Source organism: Asterias rubens, chromosome 4 (genome assembly GCF_902459465.1).
Source record: "Asterias rubens chromosome 4, eAstRub1.3, whole genome shotgun sequence".
Lineage (NCBI taxonomy): Eukaryota > Metazoa > Echinodermata > Asteroidea > Forcipulatida > Asteriidae > Asterias > Asterias rubens.
The window spans coordinates 18,571,570-18,597,588 of NC_047065.1; the positions used below are offsets into that span (position 1 = coordinate 18,571,570).

At 38.6% G+C, this 26,019-nt stretch overlaps 1 protein-coding gene across 1 annotated transcript; it reads right to left on the bottom strand.

The window, feature by feature from the left end:
- Positions 1-484: 484 nt before the first annotated feature.
- On the bottom strand, positions 485-25,662 carry LOC117289152. Its single transcript, XM_033770148.1, has 6 exons — positions 25,486-25,662; positions 16,767-16,848; positions 7,310-7,473; positions 2,999-3,177; positions 1,996-2,174; positions 485-537 (listed from the first exon to the last, which is right to left on the bottom strand). Exons 1-6 carry the CDS (start codon positions 25,660-25,662, stop codon positions 485-487), a joined length of 834 nt encoding a protein of 277 aa, XP_033626039.1.
- Positions 25,663-26,019: the final 357 nt, after the last annotated feature.

The window sequence follows — 26,019 nt, forward strand, 5'->3', positions numbered from 1 at the left end:
TGCAAATATTCGCCATAACGATTACCGTAGCCGTTTAACGAGAGGCATTTATTGTTCCCATGAGAACTTGTACTTGTATACAAATATTACCGAAAGGGTAAAAAATTGTGCATACACTTTAAGCCATGGCTATCTTTTAAAATTTGAACTACGATTCCAGTAATTTACTGCAAGAATCTTGAGAAATTGGATTTCAGCAAACTCGGGCGGTGCAGGGACTAAAGGGCTAAAGGAAAATTCATATCAGATGAACTAAAATTCTTCGTTTTTGGTTGTTCATAATGCTGATAACAATTAATTGAGAAAGATGGTTTTCTTTTAAACATAATTAATTGGGTATGTGTATACTGTACAAACTGCATCCCATCGCGCGACGACTATAAACTGTGCAAAAAAGGCCAGCGTCCAGCGATCCTCAGCGTCCGACGATTTCCATCGCGCGACCGTCGCGCGACCGACTATAAACCGGCCTTAGAGTCTCGTCTCACTCCGTATCGATGTGGATGGTCAAGTAATCAGCTATGCCCAAAATTTTATCTGAAAGAAGAAAAAAAATGAAAGGGAATCATGCTATTGAGTAAAAATCACGAAATGTTGATATTCGCATAAAAACAATATTTTTGTTCGAACTTCATATACTCATTTATCTTTCAGCTTTTAATGGAACTAATGTCTGATTTTTAACCAATATTCTGTACCTCAATTAGTTTGTTGAAATATTCGGCAGAACGCTGTTTTGTTATTAACGGCACTGGACACTTTTGGTAATTGTCGAAGACCAGTCTTCAACATATATGCATAACATAACAAACCTATGCACATTTGAGCTCAATTTGTCGTCTTAGTTGCGAGATATGAAAGAAAACGCCCTTGTCAAACAAAGTTTATGTGCTTTAAGATGCTTGATTTCGAGAGCTCAAAATCTAATTTTGAGGTCTCGAAATCAAACTCGTGAAAAATTAATTCTTTCTCGAACTCTACGTTACTTCAGAGGGAGCCAGTTCTCACAATTTTTTATAATATCAACCTCTCCCTATTACTCGTTACCAAGTAAGGTTTTATGCAATAATTGTTTTGGGTAATTACCAATTTAACCAAACACATTCATCTGTTAGAAGGGGTTCGAATGTCATATTATAGGTTTTCTCGGTCAATTTCGGCAAATGAGCAGCCAATTTAACCACCAAGCTATTCTATTTCGCGCGAAATCGAATGCTACTGAAAAGGGTCATTCGATTTCGTTTTATGATTAGTCAAATGTAATGTTGCGTCATTCGATTTAACAAAATATTCATTCAATTTAACAATTCATCAAAGCAGCATTCAAATTCGCAGACGCTTCTTGAGGCGTGTGTGTCACGAAAAACAATGACGATACGCAAAATTGAACAAAGTGCTAAAAGAATTTGGCTTGACTCGAAATTTTGAATTTGAAACGCAGTAACAACTGGAGAGGCAAAACAGCTTTAATTCGAACGCATGAAAATGAAACTGACTGCTCATTTGCCAAATTTGAACAAGAAAACCTATATCATTCAATTGGCTACACAAGATTGTTTTGGGCCTATGGACCTTCATGCAATGACGTCATCACGCTGCCCTTGGTGAAACTATAAGCTCCCAGTCTCACTTCGCCAAACAACATCTCTCAACAACTTCAAGAGGGAACTGAAAACACACTTGTTCACTTAGACTTTCATTGGGTTTCATTATGTTTTGTTTATTCTTCATTTTCTATTGTATAATGTTTTCATTTTGTGTTGGCGCCTTGATCGGTTTTCTGGAAAAGTGCGCATTATAAATCCATATTATTATAAAATAATGGAAAACATTGAACGCGCGGCGCAGATGATGAGCCAATGAGCAACCTTTGAACTCCTGAGCCGGGGCCGCTCTACTCTGTGCAGACATCCTGTCCAAGTTTTATTATGCGATCACTGGTTGAAAAACACTTTATCTAAACACTTATTGTTTAAGCTTTCAGTTAACATTTACCATTTCTTGCGTCATTAAAAGTAGTTGATGTGTAGTTTGTACTGTACATTATAGCAGGATAACTGCTGAATGATTTCTCCCATGAGCAAGGTCCTTCTGAATCTACCACCACCATCCAGCCACGGTCGATATCACATCCACCGTAGTTCATATTGATGAAGAACCGCCGATCTATCAAACTATGCATGAAAGAGTAACAAAAGGGGGTGACACGAGGCAAAAGCATTCAATGTGATCAAATTTATTTCGAAGTTTTCATTTTGATAGGCCTACGAGTTTTTGAATTGTCTAGCGACGGAATCTTGACGAGCGATCATACAAAACAAAATCACAGTTTTACCCCTGAGGCATCAGTGACCAGTCGCTGAAGGTCGCTGATGACGTCACTACATAATTAAACTAAATGAACTTTGACATGGTCACCGACTTCACTCTTCATCCGTAAACCATATCTTGTTAAATCTGCCAATTTTGCCAAGAGGCCGCTTATATTAAACATAATTATTGGAAGATCAAAACCTTTTTTTTTTTTTTTTTTTTTTTTTTTTTGGGGGGGGGCTGAGCGGTGCCCAAAAGTAATTTTATTATGTATTTTTATGTTCGACTAGTGATCTGGTAAAAGAAACAGTAATATTGCAGTCAATGTGTGAGTAATACCTAAGACGAGCGAAACCGGCATTGAGACCTCAACACTGCGTTCTCATCCTTACTTTCAGGGTCAGTTGTTGGCCACTCCTTTCTGTTGTTATTTTGGTATTGGTGTGTTTAGCTGTCTCTTCGCGTCAACCTTGGCGGCTTTTTTGCTTTGTTAAAATTTACCCAAAAGAATAAAAAAGCACGCGACGATGTTAATTTGGATTCTCTCTTGGGCATATTTAATGGGACAACACACAAAGTCAACAACTTTTTTTATATTTTGTTTTACAATAGTTAACAACAATGCATTTTTAATATGGAAGAATAATAGTTAGCGTTGAATAATGAAGTGTGTGCGTATACGTACAGAATAGAGGTCACATCTCCATCGATAGAGAAGTAATTCGTAGTGGCTGTTGTTGTCAGGTCACTCCATAGAGAGGATACAAGGCGCTCCTTGGCGAACCAGCTCAAAATGTCTGAGTCTGTTCCCTTGAATACCAATTTAACTTTGACCCCAGTGTCGTCATACAATGACAGCTTGACCTGGACAAACATTTAGAATAAAATAGTTTAAGGGGTTTCATGGGTGCAGTTTTGTGCGATTTTTTAAGGATCTATTATGCGCGTGTTAACAAAAAATACACCATTTTGAATGCGTTCCGTGAATTCGTCGTGCATTATGGAATATTCATTCCGCACAAAAAGAGACACCGCGCCAATTAGTGGCTGAGACACCGTGCCAATTAGTGGCTGAGACACCGTGCCAATTAGTGGCTGAGACTACACGACTTGGGACTCACACTCTTCTGGGGTCAAAAACGTCTTATTCTAGTGGCAGATTATCGGCATCCCTCAATGACTAAAATCTGACTTTTGCATTTCACTTAAAGTCACCTGGAAATAAAAAAAAATTCTTCAAACCGTGGGGTATATGTTTCTGAACCATAAAATATTTTTTTTTAGTAATTCTTTTTAACGATTTATATTATGTTAAAAACAAATTATAAAGTTGTGTGGGGGTGACTCCGCCTACCACTTTTGTGACGTCAATCGAGGCAGACTTTGCCCCGATCGAACATCGAACACATGTACATTCAAGTCCTAGTCGTGAGTTTGTCATAGATATAGAATAGAATAACTAGATCGGCCGCGCGTACAATACGCTGGTTCAGCCTGTGCGCTGCCATTAATCACGTGCTGACGGCAACGCGCAACATTTGAAATGATGTGACGAGCATGCTTTCGACGACCAAACACACATTTTGACTAAAACGAGGAGCCAAAACGTCTTTAAATTTCCGGATACTGTAGTCTCTTTCCATCCATTTTAGAATAGGCCTAACGTTTACCGAGTATTTCTTATGGTGTAGATGAAATGGTGAATAATTGTGCAGCAGCTACATGTAAAAGCCGAGGGAGGAGAAAAGAACCTGGAGGACAATCTCTCCCTTAACTGAGATACCATAGGTGAGTACAAGTACATGTACATGTACACTCATTATACAAATTTATGCGTGCACTATAGTTGGGATAAATGCTAGGCCTAATTTGTTGAGGGTGGTCGATGATACAGGAGTCCAGAGTCAGAGTTCGTTATTGAGGTTAAACTAACGGTTCTTTTCAGAAAACAAGAACAAAAGAAAGAAAAGAAATTTAGATAGATTACTAACACCAACGGCGAAGCAAACCGTATGCCCTACTAACTGGACAGTCAGTAACCATAGCATAGAAATGCTTGCGTTCTGATTAAATCCAAAGGTGCATTCATCAGCTGAGGCAACTGACATCATTTGAAATTATATTCGAAACAGACATCCAGCGCCAAGTTGCAGAGTTATTTTTCAAGTGTGAAATACAAACAAACAACATTAAAGCTCATATTAACCTATAGACCCTATTGCTTTTTGTTTCCATCTCAGATTTCCCCTCAAGGACAAAAAGAGGATGTGCATTTGGTTGCACAGAGTAAACAGAAAGAGAGTGTTCCGTATGTAAAATGGTACCACCACACCGTCACCTATGGCCAACCTTATGGAGACCATGGAAGGAAGAACAGCCCAAGATATGATTAAGAGTGGTGTGTTTTAGTCACCACAGCACACCCTTGATCCAGCTAATTCTTTCCTCCACGATCCATCACATGGAGAGAGCCTGGTATGTGGTAACCAGCATCGCTCGCCAGTATCTTCGAGTCAGGGCGTATGACTTCGGGGAAAATACTACAGAGAAGCTTCACGGCCAGATATTACGAAGCGTGTGTTCTAAGTTGGTTTTGTTCAAAGGGCAATAAAACTGCAAAGGATATGACTGGTTTCAGACGATTGGTGATAGTTTTTACAAAATATTGTAGTCAACATTTAAAAGACTATTAGGACGCCAGTTGTTTAAATTATGACGGGTCCTCAACTTCTTTTAAGTTTGACCAGAGCGGACCTCATAGAATTGCTTAAAACCCCTTCAGCGAAGCGAAACAGTCATTGTATTATTCCAAGATGTCATTACAAAGAATATACCAAAACATTTGGTAAAATTCTACCGTGGGGCCGTTTTCACATAGACTTTTGTTTTCGTTCGATTGAAGAGAGCATGTTTTATCTCCTCTTCTGGGATTTTTTTAACCCGAATCTTCAAGGATACTTTCAGGAATTGCTTAAGCTTCAATGTTCGACACAATTTCATCTAAATGGGCTTTGGATAAATTCTCTGAATTGTACAGGTTACTTTGGAACTCAGTATAATATAGCAACATCGATCATTTTATTCAATCATTTATTTATTTATTTGTTTATTTTTTTATTTATTTTTTTATTTAATTATGTTTCCATTATTTAATTTTATTTATCTTTATTTTTTTTTTAAGTGTTTTTTTTTTTATCAATATTTTGTTTTTATTTATTGTTAAAAATTCTTTATTGAGAACTTCATAGTACATGGGGCGTCTTTCGATAATGATGAGTTCGTTGAAGCGTCTCTATAAATCTATCTTGTTTCAGCTGTCATGTCTTATGTTCGTCTGTTCTTTTGTTTGCGTGTCTGTCTGTCTTTTTGTGTTTTTTGTGTTTGCCTGTGTGTCTTTTTTTTTTACAAGGTTCTACTTATCAAAACAGTCACATACTCTTATCTTATCATTACATTTATCCTGCTTAGGTCTTCATTGCTTTACTCCATAGCTTCATCTTGTCGACCCTTTCACAGAAGTATGGAAATGAAATGTGTGTCTGAATGGAACTGAATTAACTGAATTTAAAAACTTTACTAGTTAATTGGTTAGTTTGAACTGCATTGTAGCTACCCACAAACATGTTAAGTCAATGTTAAGACGATCGTTTAATATGTACCCTACTTGTTAGTCACACGAAACTGGCATTGTCAATTATTTTTATTCTGCGCGTTGCCGTCAGCACGTGACATTTTACCGCGTCCATGGCGAACCAAAACTGTTTCTACACAGGCAACGGCGCGTATGTACGCGCGGCCGATCTAGTTATTTTAATTCTATATCTATGGAGTTTGTACGTTTCGAAAAAGGTTTTCTCTTGCATTTTTCCGGCAATGTCGACCAGATGTATTGCTGCTGGATGCAGCAAAACAACTAATGATGGGGTCAGTTTGCAAGTCTTTTCCAGTGCTGTGCAGCAAACACTTCGAGCCGTCGTGCTTCGTTCGAGAATCAGGAATACACTTCACATGTTGACATGAAGAGAAAAGTTCTTTTCTAAAACTAACGCCATCCAACAATTTTTCCAGCTAGTGTGGAAGTCGAAGAAGGTACCTGAAAGACGTAACGAACTAAAGGAGCATTTGCCTAACGAGGAAAAAAAAATCAGGTATTGTTACAACTTTGAGGGCATGTTTTAGCTTGCGCCAAGCTTCACTATCTTGTGCTGGCACTGCATGCGATTCATCGCGCCTCGATTGACGTCACGAACAGCGCCCTCTCGGGTCGGGATTATTTTCAAATTTGTAAATAACATGGAAACAAGTTTTTTTTAAACCTTATAGTTAATTGTTTATTCATATTCCACTCATCAAAACACATATTTAAGTGACAAAAGCTTTATTTTGACAAAATACCACTTCCAGGTGACTTTAACTTTTTAAAAAGTCAGTTGGGGTAGTCTTTCCGCATTTTAAAAAATAATAATCCCGCCCCAAATGGTTAATTTTTCGAAAAAATAGTGTCTCTAATTGCACGACAGAGCATTTCTAGGAGCTAAAAGCTTGCCATGCCCTTATGCGGGCCCGGACCCAGAGCCCGGACCCAGAGCCCGGACCCAGAGCCCTTTGCATAGAACTTGCTCTGGCGGGCCCTTGTTCGCACTATCACGGAAACACACATAATGTATTAACAGCTAACTAATCATTAATTTAAGTCAACGGCTAGTATAATAAATAGCAGTTTGGCGGTATTGTGTCAAGGGTTGGTATAGGTGTATTGTCAGTGGGTAAAAATGATTACACCATTCAACATTAGTGAACAATAATTGTGCAGTCAGTGTGAGTTTTATCCCCTTTAGTTATAATTGACAAAGTGATTTGGATGACAACAAAGTCAAAGATTAAAACAATTCCTGACAGTTTGGTACATAAGATAAACGTATCAGTAAAATACACTCGTAAAAGAAAACCGAAATTAGTAATTTACTACAATATTTATTCAAACAAATTTCCTTACCTGCTTGACGTTCAACTTTCTATCGTTCCAAGCATCGTATAAAGCTTTGTTTCGATAGTTCCCATGACACCCCAAATCTTCACCCCACGTGGTGTTAGTCCAGAGATCATACAACTTAATTCCCGTCCCAGCAACCCCTTTGAAGATCAGTTGCCATTCAGACCCTATCGTAGAAGAAAGAAAAGAAAACCGTCATTTTATAATTTTTATTTCTCTCAACGCTTTGCCATCTTAAAAATAAAATGAAAAACAAAATCAGACGTCGCAAAAATAGATAGGAGGAGTGATGATCGGTCACTGTGATACGGTCTGTTTTTGCCAAAACCAATGATAGACACGCAGCAGTGCTATCCATTATGTAGATGTGTATTGTTGTCCCTTCCTCTTATCGCTGCTGTGTTTTGTTGTGGGTGTAGTTTTTTGTTTTCAATAGTCTGGTTTTGCCTGTGTTTTGATGTTTTCTTTTGTGTGATTTTTTAATGTTTCAGTAAGTGCAATCACCTTTTTATATTGTATAATTATATTTGTACCGTTGGCAGGGGTCTGTTTTACACACCTTTTGATGACAGTTTGATACTTTTGTTTTGACCTTGACAGCCCCTGCTACAACTTGTAACTAGTGTGATGTCTAAAGATTTAAAATAAAATAAATAATACATCTATAAGGCTCGCTGATAAATATGCTGCCAGCGTAAATGTTTCCTCACGCATAAGTTAGCATCCATTCTGTGTGCAGCTTCCATAAAGTTTCCATAGCGTTGACATTTCTTATGGTAAAAACTGATAATTCAGACAAGACCCCGAGTCTTTACAAAATGTGCCAATTCCAATAATAAATGACCTTGTCATTAATGGTACATTAGGAGTGGCATTAGATTCTGGTCAGCCTACTTTGCGCTTCGCTGTTTTTGTTTAATTTTTAGGAGCTCATAAAAACTTTATGGTAAAGTTGCACACAATGAGAACTATCGAAACAAATCTTTATACGATGCTTGGAAAAATGAACAGTTAACTATCAAGCAGGTGAGTAAATTTGTTTGAATAAATATTGTAGTAAATTACTAATTTCGGTTTTCTCTTACGAGTGTATTTTACTGATACGTTTATCTTATGTACCAAACTGTCAGGAATTGTTTTAATCTTTGACTTTGTTGTCATCCAAATCACTTTGTCAATTATAACTAAAGGGGATAAAACTCACACTGACTTTACGAGTTTTATTCATTTGTTTAAAGGGAAGGTACACGTTTGGCATTTACTCAAAACAAATATTAACTTAAAAACTGACTTGGTAACGAGCATTGGAGAGCTGTTGATAGTATAAAACATTGTGAGAAACGGCTTTCTCTGAGGTAATATAGTTTTTGAGAAAGAGGTAAATTTTCACTAAAAATATTAATTAAAGACTTCTAGCTAGAAGTCTTGTATTCCTATCTGAAAGCACACAAATTCGTCCAGCAAGGGTGTTTTTTTCTTTCATCATTTTCTCGCAACTTCGATGACCGATTGAGGCCAAATTTTCACAGGCTTGTCATTTTATGCATATGATGGAATACACCAAGTGAGAAGACTGGTCTTTTACAATTACCAAACGTGTACTCTTCCCTTTAAATCAATGTCATGCAAAATGTTTTCAATATTTTTCTCATGACCACGGGCCGATTGATGTTAAACTTCTACAGGTTTTCCAGTTTATGTATGGTGGGTTACATAAAGTGCTTACACTGCCAGCATCTGTTTTGTTAGCAAAAAAACAATTTTGTAATGCTCCGTTAACGGCTAATGGCCTGGTAGCAATTATTTTGATGAGGTTCAAAATTAACACACTATAGTTGTTGAAGCCTTGTACCTGACATCATTTGCTCGTGGTGATTAGTTTCTAAGTCATTAGTTTTGTTAATGTCATTTCATCATAATAACAGAAAATAACACTGTTTAGGATTTCATAATGAGCGTAGTGATGGTCACGAGCTACACAAAATTCATCATCATTAGCGATACATTTTTTACAAGTCAACTGTGAAGGGGAAAATAACAATATTGTATTCCTTAAACGATTGCCATTGACACGACCAAACGCGAACTAATGACTACCTATTTAGGTGTTACTTTTTTTGTCGCAATAATAATAATTTTAAAGATAGGCTTTTGGCGACTGGGCGGTACAGTGCCATGGCAGTGTCTTTAGGAGCGATCTTGTACATTCCGTAGCCTTTCCTGGCAGGCAAGTAATGGTGACATGAAAATTGATTCGTTTTAATTATGTCATAATTTCCACGTTAGCATAACATTGCACAATCTTTTGGTCATGTTTGAGGTTCAGGGGATAACACAATCTACCCCCTCCTTTTTTTCAAGGATTACAAAATGTATCTCCTCCACTTTTCTGATAGGTTTGAGCAGCAACATGGTACAAAAAACCATCCACTTCACTTGGATACCAATCGAACCAGCCACTCTCTGTTTTGGTCAGCTTTCCCAACAAGTAATTATAAATAAAATGTGCGCGTATTTTTCTTTGATAAATTTTCTTTGAAATTCATTTAAAAAAAACATAATTTTAATATTTTAGTAAACACCGTCAAGAAAAGTTGCTATATAAAAGCCTAATACCGTAAAAGTGAAAATGACAATAATTATTGTGTTAATAAGTTCAAGGGGTTATAAGAATAACAACTGAGCAGGTTTTGAGATGTGTTCCCTTTTTTCCAATCAAAAGTTGATACAAACATCAGACAATGCATTGAACTGTGTTCTTCCTAAAGTTGACTCAAGTCCTGATCCCCGCTTCTGTTTTCAGTCCCCATCGCCTAACATCTGAAAACTAAAACCTGTCCCATTCTCGGGACCAGAATAGCTACATAGTATTAGTATTGACGGCGGATGCTCTCACGTATTCGAATCAAGTCTGTTCTTCCGAACTCGAGATAGTTTTTATGGACATGATCTATGTATACAGTTTAAAACACAGTTTTTATTTATTTATTTATTTATTTATTTATTTATTTATTTATTTATTTATTTATTTCCAGGCAAACAGTGCATACAAAGAATAGGCAATAAAAAATAAGACTACACAGAGAACAAGCCTGCGGATAACCAAAAAGCGAAAATAATCACTATCTAAAGGCGATCCAGACAATAAAAATAGCAAAGGCACAAAATGGCACAATGACAAAAACGACATAAAAATTGCACATCAAATACCAAATCAAATACCAAATCAAATATAAATATATAGAAACACTGTAGAAAATACATTAAATTTTGTTGAGGTTCGTCAGAACCAAATAATGTACTATTGTGCCCTTCAATTAAAAAAATAACATCACGTTGATTGGTTTGTATGACCTATGACCTTGACAACATTTTTAACACTTATTATGACAGCAATCTATAACAACTAGTGAGAAATATCATTTCTGATATTATTATATTCTGTGTTTACTTAAAATTGTTACTTAAATGTCCCATTGAGTTTCACTACATAATTTCCCCATGAATTTATAAAATAATTAGAATTAAAAACTCAATCGACTAAAAAAAATTACCTTTTCAAATTTGCGTTTCAAATTATATTATTTAAAACGCGCAGGGTTGTTCACCGTGGTGGGTAAAACTGCAGTGCGACACCAACAGGTCACGCTCGGTGCGGATTCGCTTTAGAGTCTCGTCTCACTCCGTATCGATGTGGATGGTCAAGTAATCCGCTATGCCCAAAGTTTTATCTGAAAGAAGAACAAAAAATGAAAGGGAATCATGCTATTGAGTAGAAATCACGAAATGTTAATATTCGCATAATAACAATATTTTTGTTTGAACTTCTCATACTCATTGATCTTTCAGCTTTTAATGGAACTAGTGGCTGATTTTTAACCAATATTCTGTACCTCAATTAGTTTGTTGAAATATTCGGCGGAACGCTGTTTTGTTATTAACGGCACTGGACACTATTGGTAATTGTCGAAGACCAGTCTTCAACATATATGCATAACATAACAAACCTATGAACTTTTGAGCTCAATTTGTCGTCTTAGTTGCGAGATATGAAAGAAAACGCCCTTGTCAAACAAAGTTTATGTGCTTTAAGATGCTTGATTTCAAGAGCTCAAAATCTAATTTTGAGGTCTCGACATCAACCTCGTGAAAAATTAATTCTTTCTCGAACTCTACGTTACTTCAGAGGGAGCCATGTTCTCACAATTTTATATAATATCAACCTCTCCCCGTTACTCGTTACCAAGTAAGGTTTTATGCAATAATTGTTTTGGGTAATTACCAATTTAACCAAAAACATTCATCTATTAGAAGGGGTTCGATTGTCATATTATAGGTTTTCTCGGTCAATTTCGGCAAATGATCAGCCAATTTAACCACCAAGCTATTCTATTTCGCGCGAAATCGAATGCTACTGAAAAGGGTCATTCGATTTCGTTTTATGATTAGTCAAATGTAATGTTGCGTCATTCGATTTAACAAAATATTCATTCAATTTAACAATTCATCAAAGCAGCATTCAAATTCGCAGACGCTTCTTGAGGCGTGTGTGTCACGAAAAAGAATGACGATACGCAAAATTGAACAAAGTGCTAAAAGAATTTGGCTTGACTCGAAACGAAACTGAATGACCGAATTTTGAATTTGAACGCAGTAACAACTGGAGAGGCAAAACAGCTTTAATTCGAACGCATGAAAATGAAACTGACTGCTCATTTGCCAAATTTGAACAAGAAAACCTATATCATTCAATTGGCTACACAAGATTGTTTTGGGCCTATGGACCTTCATGCAATGACGTCATCACGCTGCCATTGGTGAAACTATAAGCTCCCAGTCTCACTTCGCCAAACAACATCTCTCAACAACTTCAAGAGGGAACTGAAAACACACTTGTTCACTTAGACTTTCATTGGGTTTCATTATGTTTTGTTTATTCTTCATTTTCTATTGTATAATGTTTTCATTTTGTGTACGCGCCTTGATCGGTTTTCTGGAAAAGTGCGCATTATAAATCCATATTATTGTAAAATAATGGAAAACATTGAACGCGCGGCGCAGATGATGAGCCAATGAGCCACCTTTGAACTCCTGAGCCGGGGCCGCTCTACTCTGTGCAGACATCATGTCCAAGTTTTATTATGCGATCACTGGTTGAAAAACACTTTATCTAAATACTTATTGTTTAAGCTTTAAGTTAACATTTACCAGTTCTTGCGTCATTAAAAATAGTTGATGTGTAGTTTGTACTGTACATTATTATAGGATAACTGCTGAATGATTTCTCCCATGAGCAAGGTCCTACTCCTGAATCTACCACCGTCATCCAGCCACGGTCCTTATCACATCCACCGTAGTTCATATTGATGAAGAACCGCCGATCTACCATACTATGTATGAAAGAGTAACAAAAGGGGGTGACACGAGGCAAAAGCATTCAATGTGATCAAATTTATTTCGAAGTTTTCATTTTGATAGGCCTACGTGTTTTTGAATTGTCTAGCGACGGAATCTTGACGAGCGATCATACAAAACAAAATCACAGTTTTACCCCTGAGGCATCAGTGACCAGTCGCTGAAGGTCGCTGATGACGTCACTACATAATTAAACTAAATGAACTTTGACATGGTCACCGACTTCACTCTTCATCCGTAAACCATATCTTGTTAAATCTGCCAATTTTGCCAAGAGGCCGCTTATATTAAACATAATTATTGGAAGATCAAAACCTTTTTTTTTTTTTGGGGGGGGGAGGGGGGGCTGAGCGGTGCCCAAAAGTAATTTTATTATGTATTTTTATGTTCGACTAGTGATCTGGTAAAAGAAACAGTAATATTGCAGTCAATGTGTGAGTAATACCTAAGACGAGCGAAACCGGCATTGAGACCTCAACACTGCGTTCCCATCCTTACTTTCAGGGTCAGTTGTTGGCCACTCCTTTTTGTTGTTATTTTGGTATTGGTGTGTTTAGCTGTCTCTTCGCGTCAACCTTGGCGGCTTTTTAGCTTTGTTGGAATTTAAACATGGGTGTTGTCACACATAAGGTACCCAAAAGAATAAAAAAGCACGCGACGATGTTAATTTGGATTCTCTCTTGGGCATATTTAATGGGACAACACACAAAGTCAACAACTTTTTTATATTTTGTTTTACAATAGTTAACAACAATGCATTTTTAATATGGAAGAATAATAGTTAGCGTTGAATAATGAAGTGTGTGCGTATACGTACAGAATAGAGGTCACATCTCGATCGATAGAGAAGTAATTAGTTGTGGCTGTTGTTGTCAGGTCACTCAATGGAGAGGATACAAGGCGCTCCTTGGCGAACCAGCTCAAAATGTCTGAGTCTGTTCCCTTGAATACCAATTTAACTTTGACCCCAGTGTCGTCATACAATGATAGCTTGACCTGGACAAACATTTAGAATAAAATAGTTTAAGGGGTTTCATGGGTGCAGTTTTGTGCGATTTTTTAAGGATCTATTATGCGCGTGTTAACAAAAAATACACCATTTTGAATGCGTTCCGTGATTTCGTCGTGCATTATGGAATATTCACTCCGCACAAAAAGAGACACCGCGCCAATTAGTGGCTGAGACACCGTGCCAATTAGTGGCTGAGACACCGTGCCAATTAGTGGCTGAGACACTGTGCCAATTAGTGGCTGAGACTACACGACTTGGGACTCATACTCTTCTGGGGTCAAAAACGTCTTATTCTAGTGGCAGATTATCGGCATCCCTCAATAACTAAAATCTGACTTTCGCATTTCACTTAAAGTCATCTGGAAATAATTTTGTTTTTTCTTCAAACCATGGAGTATATGTTTCTGAACCATAAAAAAATTTTTTTTAGTAATTGTTTTTAACGATTTATATTATGTTAAAAACAATTATAAAGTTGTGTGGGGGTGACTCCACCTACCACTTTTGTGACGTCAATCGAGGCAGACTTTGCCCCGATCGAACATCGAACACATGTACATTCAAGTCCTAGTCGTGAGTTTGTACGTTTCGAAAAAGGTTTTCTCTTGCATTTTTTCCGCCAATGTCGACCAGATGTATTGCTGCTGGATGCAGCAAAACAACTAATGATGGGGTCAGTTTGCAAGTCTTTTCCAATGCTGTGCAGCAAACACTTCGAGCCGTTGTGCTTCGTTCGAGAATCAGGAATACACTTCACATTTTGACATAAAGAGAAAAGTTCTTTTCTAAAACATGACGCCATCCAACAATTTTTGCAGCTAGTGTGGAAGTCGAAGAAGGTACCTGAAAGACGTAACGAACTAAAGGAGCATTTGCCTAACGAGGAAAAAAAATCAGGTATTGTTACAACTTTGAGGGCATGTTTTAGCTTGCGCCAAGCTTCACTATCTTGTGTTGGCACTGCATGCGATTCATCGCGCCTCGATTGACGTCACGAACAGCGCCCTATCGGGTCGGGATTATTTTCAAATTTGTAAATAACATGGAAACTAATTTTTTTTTAAACCTTATAGTTAATTGTTTATTCATATTCCACTCATCAAAACACATATTTAAGTGACAAATGCTTCATTTTGACAAAATACCACTTCCAGGTGACTTTAACTTTTTAAAAAGTCAGTTGGGGTAGTCTTTCCGCATTTTAAAAAATAATAATCCCGCCCCAAATGGTTAATTTTTCGAAAAAATAGTGTCTCTAATTGCACGACAGAGCATTTCTAGGAACCAAAAGCTTGCCATGCCCTTATGCGGGCCCGGACCCAGAGCCCGGACCCAGAGCCCGGACTCAGAGCTCGGACCCAGAGCCCAGACCCAGAGCCCGGACCCAGAGCCCGGACTCAGAGCCCGGACCCAGAGCCCGGACTCAGAGCCCGGACCCAGAGCCCGGACCCAGAGCCCGGACCCAGAGCCCGGACTCAGAGCTCGGACCCAGAACCCGGACCCAGAGCCCGGACCCAGAGCCCGGACCCAGAGCCCGGACCCAGAGCCCGGACCCAGAGCCCGGACCCAGAGCCCGGACCCAGAGCCCGGACCCAGAGCCCGGACTCAGAGCTCGGACCCAGAGCCCGGACCCAGAGCCCGGACCCAGAGCCCGGACTCAGAGCCCGGACCCAGAGCCCGGACCCAGAGCCCGGACCCAGAGCCCGGACTCAGAGCTCGGACCCAGAACCCGGACCCAGAGCCCGGACCCAGAGCCCGGACCCAGAGCCCGGACCCAGAGCCCGGACCCAGAGCCCTTTGCATAGAACTTGCTCTTGCGGGCCCTTGTTCGCACTATCACGGAAACACACATAATGTATTAACAGCTAACTAATCATTAATTTAAGTCAACCGCTAGTATAATAAATAGCAGTTTGGCGGTATTGTGTCAAGGGTTGGTATAGGCGTATTGTCAGTGGGTAAAAATGATTACACCATTCAACATTAGTGAACAATAATTGTGCAGTCAGTGTGAGTTTTATCTCCTTTAGTTATAATTGACAAAGTGATTTGGATGACAACAAAGTCAAAGATTAAAACAATTCCTGACAGTTTGGTTCTGGGTCCGGGCCCGCATAAGGGCTAGGAAGCTTTTGGTTCCTAGAAATGCTCTGTCGTGCAATTAGAGACACTATTTTTTCGAAAAATTAACCATTTGGGGCGGGATTATTATTTTGTAAAATGCGGAAAGACTACCCCAACTGACTTTTTAAAAAGGTAAAGTCACCGGGAAGTGGTATTTTGTCAAAATAAAGCTTTTGTCACTAATAAGTGGAATATGAATAAACAATTAACTAATTTTTTTCACGTTAAGAAAATGCTCCTTAAATTGTTAGGGTGGCGTCATGTTTAGAAAAGAACTTTTCTCTTCATGTCAAAATGTGTAGTGTATTCCGGATTCTCGAAGCTCGACGGCTCGAAGTGTTTGCTGCACAGCGCTGGAAAAGACGTCGGACCGGACCAATACACCAAGTCGACATTGCCGAAAAAATGCATGAAAAACACTTTTTCGAAACGTACAAACTCAAGACTAGGACTTGAATGTACTTGCACGTACGTGTGTTCGATGTTCGATCAAGGCAAAGTCTGCCTCGATTGACGTCACAAAAGGGGTAGGCGGAGTCACCCCACACAACTTTAGTTATTTTTTTAAAACATATAAATCGTTAAAAACAATTACTCAAAACATTATTTTGTTCAGAAACATACTCTATCTAATGTTTGAAGAAAAACAATTATATTTCCAGGTGACTTTAATTCTACGGAAACACTTGCAATGGCAGCATCAGCAAGCCTTATTACAATGGATAGCACTGCTGTGTGTCTGTCATTGGTTTTGCGCTTACATGTCGAGCATTGTGAGAAAATCTGAATATTTATTTCATATCGAACTGAAGTTAAAGGGAGGAGCAGATCATTTGAATTGCAAATGTCAGGAACCGATTAATTAATGTTGACACATATTTCTTGGACCTGAAACAGGTTTCGTCGTACCTTCTTGACATGAAGGTGTAAAGTTATCGACGCTACAAACGTCGGTATTTGTTGAGTCAGGGTGGAGGTCACATCCCATCATCTGAAAAGGAAAAACAATTGGTATCATTGAACAGTAAACATCCCCAATACCGTGGCAGTAATTTTTTATTTTTATTATAATACATTAATAACCATTCATCACTTATTCTTTGTATTTTTTGGGGGGGAAAAAAAGATTAATAAACCTTTTGTTTTGCCGTCTCCTTTTTTCCCCATAGCCTTTTAGCCTGAGCCTCATTCACTAATAAATTACTTTTTACCCAACCTCACCACCCTTGATGTTGTCCTTTGTGTTTCCATCTTCTTGCTTATTGTGGTCAAGCAAGTCCCTTCCCTTCACCCCCCCCCCTTTTGTCCCCCATTCATTGTTTACCCCCTGCTTTTTTATGTATGCTTTCTAACCCCATTCATGTATTTCCACTTCACTGCTTTTGCTTCACTTAGTTACCTGTTCATGTTTGTTGTGTTGTCATTTAGCCTTCGAGAAAGACTCTGCTAGGGTCGAAACGTCAGGCCATTAACTATTTTTTTGCATTTATACTCTCGGTCCATTTGGTTGGTAAGTTGTTTGCAACAGCTAATTCTATTTTCTCAAAATAATAATTAGCATAAAATCTTACTTGGTAAAGAGTAATGGGGAGAGGTTGGTAGTATAAAACATTGTGAGAAACGGCTCCCTCTGAAGTGACGTAGTTTTTGAGAAAGAAGTCATTAATTTTTCCCAGAATTTGATTTCGAGACCTCAAGTTTAGAATTTGAGGTCTCGAAATCAAGCATCTGAAAGGGTGGCAAGGGTATTTTTTCTTTCATAGTTATCTCGCAACTCCGACGACCAAAAGTGTCCACTGGCTTTAAGGAGAAATGAATAAAACTAATTTCCCGTTTTTAGTTTATCGCTTAGTGGGCGTTTTGTTTATTTTATTTTTGAATCGACGTCATGCAAAATGTGTGGGTTTTCACTATTTTCTCGTGACCCAGATGGTCGATCGATCTCAAACTTCTACAGGTTTGTCAGTTTATGTACATGTATAATATGGTGAATAAAATAAGGTGCTTACACTACCAGAACTGTTTTGTTGAAGAAAAGAAAGAAAAAAAAAAGAAGAAAAAAAAGTAATGTTCTTTTAAAGTCACCCGCCGTCGATTTCACAAAGAGTTAATAGGACTCGTCTTATCTCGAGTTAGGACGAGTAACTCGTCCTGACTTGGGATTAATCTTAAGGTCTGCATGCTACAGTGTGGGGTTGGGACTCGTCCTAAGTCCTAAGATTAATCCTAAGTTAGGAAGAGTTTTGTGAAATCGACGGCAGGAAATAGATTTTTTTTTTTTTTTAAACATAAGAGTACATGTTAAATAAAACATTTTTTATAAATAATTGTTTGTCACGATTTATATGTTTAAAAATAGTTAAAGTTATTTGGGGTTTGACTCCGCCTACCCCTGTTTGACTTTAATCGAGGCAGACTTTGCCTTGATGCGTAGAGTAAACACACAGGCAAAGTACATGCAAGTCCAAGTCATTGAGTTTGTTCGAAAAAGTTGTTTTCTTGCATTTTTCCGGCAATGCCGACCAAGTGTATTGCTGCTGGATGCAGCAAAACAACCAGAGATTGGGTCAGTCTTCATGGCTGGTCAGACTCACAAGAGCGATAGTGCCTATAGTGGTCCGGCCCGACATCTTTTTCAGCACTGTGCATCATTTTCTCTTCAAATATTATCGCGCCTCGATTGACGTCACGAACAGCGCCCTCTCGGGTCGGGGCCTACTCTTAAATTTGCAAATAAGATAAGAACTAATTTTTTGAACCTTAGTATTTCACGTTCCACTCATATAATACAAAGATATTCGTGACAAAAGCTTTATTTTGACAAAATACCACTTCCATGTGAGGCACAGTTCAAGTCACATTCTTGATCTCTAGGCCGGTAATTTGCAGATCTACATCTGGGTGAATCCTTCAGACAGGCCTGGTAACACAGCTTTTGATTCTTTGTGGCATTTATGGTGGTGTGGTTCCGGCCAACCAAAGCATAGTCAATCACACCACACCAGAGGCATTTGTAACATCGTGTATAGAATCAGCAAGATGGGGAGATATACAGAGATGCTGTATGCCATGACTTAACTAGACGATACTAACTCAAACAATAGTATTGTTTATGTTTGTGAGTTTGCAGAAAAGGTAGGCCTGTATGCAACAAGTTCTCCTCAGAAATAACATAACCCGTACATTGCCGAATAGTGACGAACACCTAACACAAACTACAGTTTCTTCTGTCAAATCTACTTCGTTAATATTGTCTGTGAAGGTGACTGGACTAATGTGATGTCATGGAGATCGTCAAAAAACATCTAATAATATCGGTCACGTGCGCGATGATACGGTATTGTGATTGGTTGTTGGTATTTAGATTAATTGCGCATAATATGAAGCCGTGTTGTATTGGTTCTTTTTTTTACTGGATGTTCACCACAGTCGGGCTATTAAAGACACTGGACACTATTGGTAAATGCCACAGACTAGTCTCCTTACTTGGTGTTTCTCAACATTTTTAAGCATACAATAAACTTGTGAAACCTTGAGCTCAATTGGTCGTCTCACTTAGTGTATCTCAACATTACATAAAATCACAAACCTGTGAAAATTTGAGTTCGATTGGTCGTTGGAGTTGCGAGATAATAATGAAAGAAAAACACCCTTGTCACAAGAAGTTGTGTGCTTTCAGATGCTTGATTTCGAGACCTCAAATTCTAAATCTGAGGTCTCGAAATCAAATTCGTGGAAAATTACTTCTTTCTCTAAAACTACGTCACTCCAGAGGGAGCCGTTTCTATGTTTTATACCATCAACCTCTCCCCATTACTCGTTACCAGGTAAGGTTTTATGCTAAAAATTATTTTGAGTATTTACCAATAGTGTCCACTGCCTTTAGCAAGCTATATAACGACTAGCTGAATTTTGAAGAGCTTTCCACATCATATTATTCTTATAATAATTATGGCGAATAAAAGAAACTATCCCGGAAATTTAGCCCTAAAAATATTAATTAAAGACTTCTAGCTAGAAGTCTTGTATTCCTATATGAAAGCACACAAATTCGTCCAACAATGGTGTTTTTTCTTTCATCATTTTTATAATTGTTCAATGATTTCTTTCAACACAACACCCCTCCAGCTATACAAAAATGGTAAGGTCCTCTGCCGCCCTCGGTTAAACAACTCCTTATGAGGGAATGCTGTGCGCGTCGCGCGTATCGCGTGATGTGGCACAACTGTCCCGGCCGTTGCTCTTGACCAATAGGAATTAAGAAACTGTCTTGAATAAGCACAGGTGCGAGCTCGCGTGTAACGCCCATGTTTCAACACTTTTTACTGGTCATTAAACAAAGGTTTATACTCACCCACGTGACGCGCTCTCCACCAATTCAATTAATTTTTTTTTAAGCCAGCAGCAAGAGCTGGTCAACCATTCAATTTCATTAATTGGCAAACATTTTCCAAATGCATTGTTTGCATTCAAATTCAATGACGCCATCGGGGGTCACGTGACGCGGCATTAAAGGTTCACTTTTTGAAGTCGTATAACTCTCGAAGTAATGATGCGATTATGTTGAAACTTTGTAGATTGTTAGATATTGGCAAGTTCTTGTGAATGGTGAAATGACGTCATGATGACCTCGTCACATGATTTTTTTTAATAATTTTTCATTTTTGCACTTTTAACACATAAATTGATATCTGAACATGGTACAATCCAAATTTTGTTTTTTATTTATGTCACATTGGGCTCATTGCTTTGAAACACAACAAATTTCAAACTCAGTTGAGAAATTGTATTGACGAAACAGCTATGCATTTGTGCACAAATGCAATCATGTCTATAGATGCAATTGTGTCCTCCATGCAATACTGTCCGCTCCGGACACTTTTGCATATGCAATCGTGTCCGGGGCTATGCAAAAACCGTCCGGTGGACATGACATGACTGTACATGTATGTGTGTGCGTAAGCGAGCGTGCATGCACTGAACCTACGTACTAATGCAGCATGAATATTTACGTATTTTATGATTGCAGCGAATACCCAACGGCCGAACATTTCTATAGCCATTCATTACATGCATTTAGCTTGTACAAAATGGCGAACGTGTTCCGTCGACCAAGGGCGTTTAATTTACTGCAATGATGGGTAAGATGCAAGCCTCTCCTTCTACATTATTCTTGCGACTGGTGTCCGTTCACTCTTAATTAACTACTTTGCACAATGTTGACGTTAATCGCACTCGCGCTGCGCCTGTCCTTCCAACATGTCATGCCTTTTGTCCACTACTCTATCAACAACAACAGGTTCTCACTCCCTTTTACTGGGTCATCCATTCAACCACCGGAAGCAGCAAGCGATCTTGAACTGACATTTTTAATATCGTCAAAAGTCTATACGGTAGCGCTGATGAAATTTCCCCAAATAATTGTTGATGTTTTGTTAAATATGGACCCGGCAGTGTAAATAACTCACTGTTCCAGTCGTTTGAGTTGTTATGACAGCACCATTGATACAATATCGATTTTTTAGAGGCTGCCGCAGCTTGTGTATTTGGTTCGAAGGCGGGCTAATAATTGTTTCACTACCAAGACGACACTAAAAGTATTTCCTGGGAAATTCCCGGGAACTTTTGGCCCATCTTTTAACTCCCCGATATTTGCCCGGAAAATAGCGTTTTCCTGGGAAAAAAATAACCCTGCTTAGGGGTAGGAAGTTAACCCCGGGCTAAAACGTTTTCATGAAACGACCGTGCATATTCCCGGGGAGTAGTACTCCCGGGAGTTACCAATACAGTGTATACACATTTGACTGGCAATGAGGTAACCAGTGTACATCTATTCCCCCGATGGACTTGGAGTGACCAGAAGAGGGACCTATTTCCCGAGTCCGAACTCGCGATTTTTTGCATAGTTCCTTTGCAATGACACTTTCAGGGATCGAAGGTTATGGTGCAATAATGATCCTAAGGCAATGATGTCATAATGACGTCACCGGTCTCATGACGTCATCTTAAAGGTGTTTTATGTTAAATGTTTAAAAATTGATATCAAATCATCCAAAAGAGACCGTAGGTTTCTGTTTGCGGGATTGGGTAGGAAAAAATTAGGTTTTAATTTTTTGTTCGTGCGCGTGACCTAATATGACATCTACTTCCGGTCGAAACGGGCCAAAAACGGAAGTGCCCTGTAACTCAAAAGTGGTAAAAGTTATAAAGTTGCTTTCCAATGACGTAAGTGTCTAGCAAGGGTTGGCGGTTCAAACAAAATGTTGATGACGTCACAAATTGCAACAGCGCCCTCTAGCGGCAGGTTAAAATCTCTTCAAAATGGACTTTTTGAAGATGTCTGTGGTGAAATTTGTTGTAATCACTTTAAATTGTACACACATGTTAACTGTGTATATGTGTGAAGTTTCAGATCAAAGACGTCATCGGGGGTCACGTGACGCGGCATTGAAGGTGCACTTTTTGAAGTCGTATAACTCTCGAAGTAACGACGCGATTATGCTGAAACTTCGTAGATTGTTAGATATTGGCAAGTCCTCGTGAATTGTAAAATGACGTAATGATGACGTCATCACATGATTTTTTTAAAGATTTTTTTTTTCCATTTTTGCGCCTGTAACACATCAATTGCTATCTGAACATGGTATAATCCAAATTATTTTTTAAATAGACCGGATTGGTCATAACTGCTGTGAAAAAAAAAAAACATTTCAAATTCAGTTGACAAATTTAAAATGTTATTAAGAAACAGCCATGCATTTGTGCATAAATGCAATTACGTCTAGGTTGTATTTATTTTTAATTAAAAATTGTTTTTCCCTAAGAGAGTATTTTATATAATAGTGTGTGTGTGCCTCCCTAAGTGCCTGGATTAACAGGCTTTCGAGCTCCAGTGTTTAATTAAGGAAATCAATGTGTGGTGAAGAGGTTTTCAACCAGTGGTAAAAACCCAACGAGGCCTGGTTCTTAATAATTTTACCGAGACAAAATTACCAAGGACCAGGCCTCGGCGGGTTTAAACCTCTATTTGAAAACCGATTCAACACACTTTGATTCCCATCCATAAATACCTTTTTGGTAAAAAAACATGAGCACTTATTTGTTCGATGATTTCTTTCAACACAACACCCCTCCAGCTATGAAATGGTAAAGCCCTCTGCCGCCCTCGGTTAAACAACTCCTTATAAGGGAATGCTATGCGCGTATCGCGCGTATAGCGTGATGTGGCACAACTGTCCCGGCCGTTGCTCTTGACCAATATGAATGAAGAAACTGTATTATATAAGCACAGGTGCGAGCTCGCGTGTCACGCCCGTGTTTCAACACTTTTTACTGGTCATTAACAAGGGTTTATACACACCCACGTGACGCGCTCTTCACCAATAGGAATAGCAAAACCGTATGGGGTATTTATGAATACACTTTTCTTGATCATGGCCATCACATTAGGGTTGTTTTATAATTTCCTGTGCCCTTACTGTTTGTCCTGCTTTGCATTCACTTGTGTATTTGTATTATTTATTTATTTTACATACTGTGTGCTTGTGTTTGTAATTGTTTAATGGCCAAATAAGGAATAAGAATAAGAAAAACATTGTGCAGACCCAAACTTTCTAATATAGATTTTTTCGGTCAATTTCAACAAAAATCCATTGACTCATTCATTTTCGTTTTGAAAATGAATGCACTTTAAATCAACATTGAAAAGTCAAAACTAGTTATTCGATTTCAAAAGTTAAGCATTCACTGGTCAAATAAAATCATTAAACTTCATCAGGCTGCAAGACTCATTCAATTTCGTTAAAGCCAGCAGCAAAAGCTGGTCAACCATTCAATTTCATTAATGGGCAAACATTTTCCAAATGCATTGTTTGCATTCAAATTCAAATTCTATGTTATGTGCTTATACTCATTCGTTGCTGCCTATAAACAAATTCGAAACATGTCAAACTAAAAGTTAAAACTTCTAATTTGACATGTTCAGGACATTCAGAAAAAAAGACAACAACACAATCTCAAGGCTAAAGCAAAATATTTAGTTTTCATTTCAAACTCATCGGATACAGGCTTTAACTTTTAGGGAAACAATGCAAAAGGAACAGTTATTTCAATGAAGAAAAAACAAATGATGTAAATTGTAATATTATAATGTACAGTACATGGAAACACCTCTTACAAAGGAGGACTACATGTATGTGCTAGTAAATGAGCTATAATTCCCAGTTAACTTATGAAGCCATAACTCATCTTTAATTTGAATGCAAAGAAGTTGAAATTCGTTGCACATAAATGAACAAGAAAACTCAAACTAGCAGCAAAATCATGTTCGCTTCGGTGAGACTTAATTTGAGTGCATCAATTAAAGCCATTATACACTTTCGGCACAGAAAAAAGAAAAAAAAATCACATATTTACAAATAACTTTCAGGGTTTACAGAAGGTAATGGTGAAAGACTTCTCTTGAAATATTATTCCATGAAATGCTTCACTTTTCGAGAAAACATTAAAACAATTATCAATTCCCGTTGTCGAGAATTAAGTATTTATTTTAAACACATGCCATGACACGGCGTTTAGTAGCTTTTTGTGTTTAAAAGGCTATTAGTTTGGTCCTGTGCCAATGGCTTTTAAAGGAAAGAATCGCAGCGCTTACGTATAATTAGGGAATTGTGCTTACGCTAAGCATATTTAACAGCTTAGCAGGGAATGTGTTCTTGAGCGTCACAACTCGCATAAACAAATTTGTATCAGTTGACTAATTGTGCTCAACTTCTGCGAAACCTTTACTGCGAAAACAGTGACTTAAAAATTTGATTTGCACTCGCAGGATAACCATGCTTTTTACTTGTGCAAAAGTAGGCCGTGGCGACTAGTGTGCTTTATTAGTGTTAAAGTCGCGACTACAAATTATTTAGAGAGGTTTCGCAAGCGTACGGATACAGATACAGATACGGATACGATAACCATATCCGTTCACGTCAGCAGGCGCGTGTTGCATTTTGTTTCGCAAACTATATAGTCCAGGCATTATTTGATATGACCTCGGACAAATTGCAACATCAAGTCTGTAAACTGTTTCATACTCAGAATTTTGTCCTTAAGCAATCCGAAAGGGGGAAAGTGTCAAGGCGGTCATTTTTTAAAAATGGCCGCCAAAACCCGAACTTTTCCCAATAGCTTCGCTTCTAAATGACTAAGGGCTTAAATTGTAAGTGCTAAATATACATTTTCACTGACAAGGAATCAAGTGAAACGCATTTTGTAAAGTTAAACCTGGCCAAAAAATACATGGCGGCCATTTTCCAAAATGGCCGCCAGAAAACAGATATTTCCAATTATCTCCGCTTCTAAATGACATTGGGCTTTAATTTTAAGTGCTAGACAAACATTTTCTGGGGCCAGGAATCAAATCATACCAGTTTTCACGAGCTAAACTTGACCAACAAGCATATTCTGAGGAAGTGTCAATCATTTTAATACACCTCGTCATATGCCTCGCCCTCTCATCAGGCCACCGCTGGTCTTCCCTCATCAGGACCTTTTCGATGGTGAGATATACGGACAGACCTGTCCAAAGGCGATCACTTCTTCTGAAAAGATATAACCCTTCTTCAAATCGTCGGTATACATCTTGACGTTCATCCTTGAGCTTGCTCATCCGATGCACACAGAGGTAGGCTGATTTGGTGTAGGGGTTGTGCCCAGAAGCTGCCAGGTAGCGCAGCATTTCTGACACAGCGTCAATGTGCAACGCCCAGTTGCCAAAGCGCTCTTCTCTGACAAACTTCCGTAGTATATCCACCATATCCACGTACTGTAATTAGTGCGTGGCAGTCCTAAATGACTTCAATAATTTGGTTTGGCCCTATGGAGCTCCTTGATCCTGGATAACACATCAGCTTGGTAGAACTCCTCTGCAGAACCTTCCGTCTAATTCTTGTAGAGGGCAGCAAGTTCATCAACCAGGTGTTGCGTGGATGCCCTCTGGGTCTCTTCTAGGCTTGTCCAGGACCAAGGACCCAGCCCCCCCCCCCCCCCCGGTTGAGACGCCACACACGATCTAACTGGTCAAAAGGTTGAAAAGGCGAGCTCGAGTCGTCGATGGATGTCGGGAGAAGAGTGACCTTCAGAACAGATTTCGCAGTCGATATATCTGAACTTA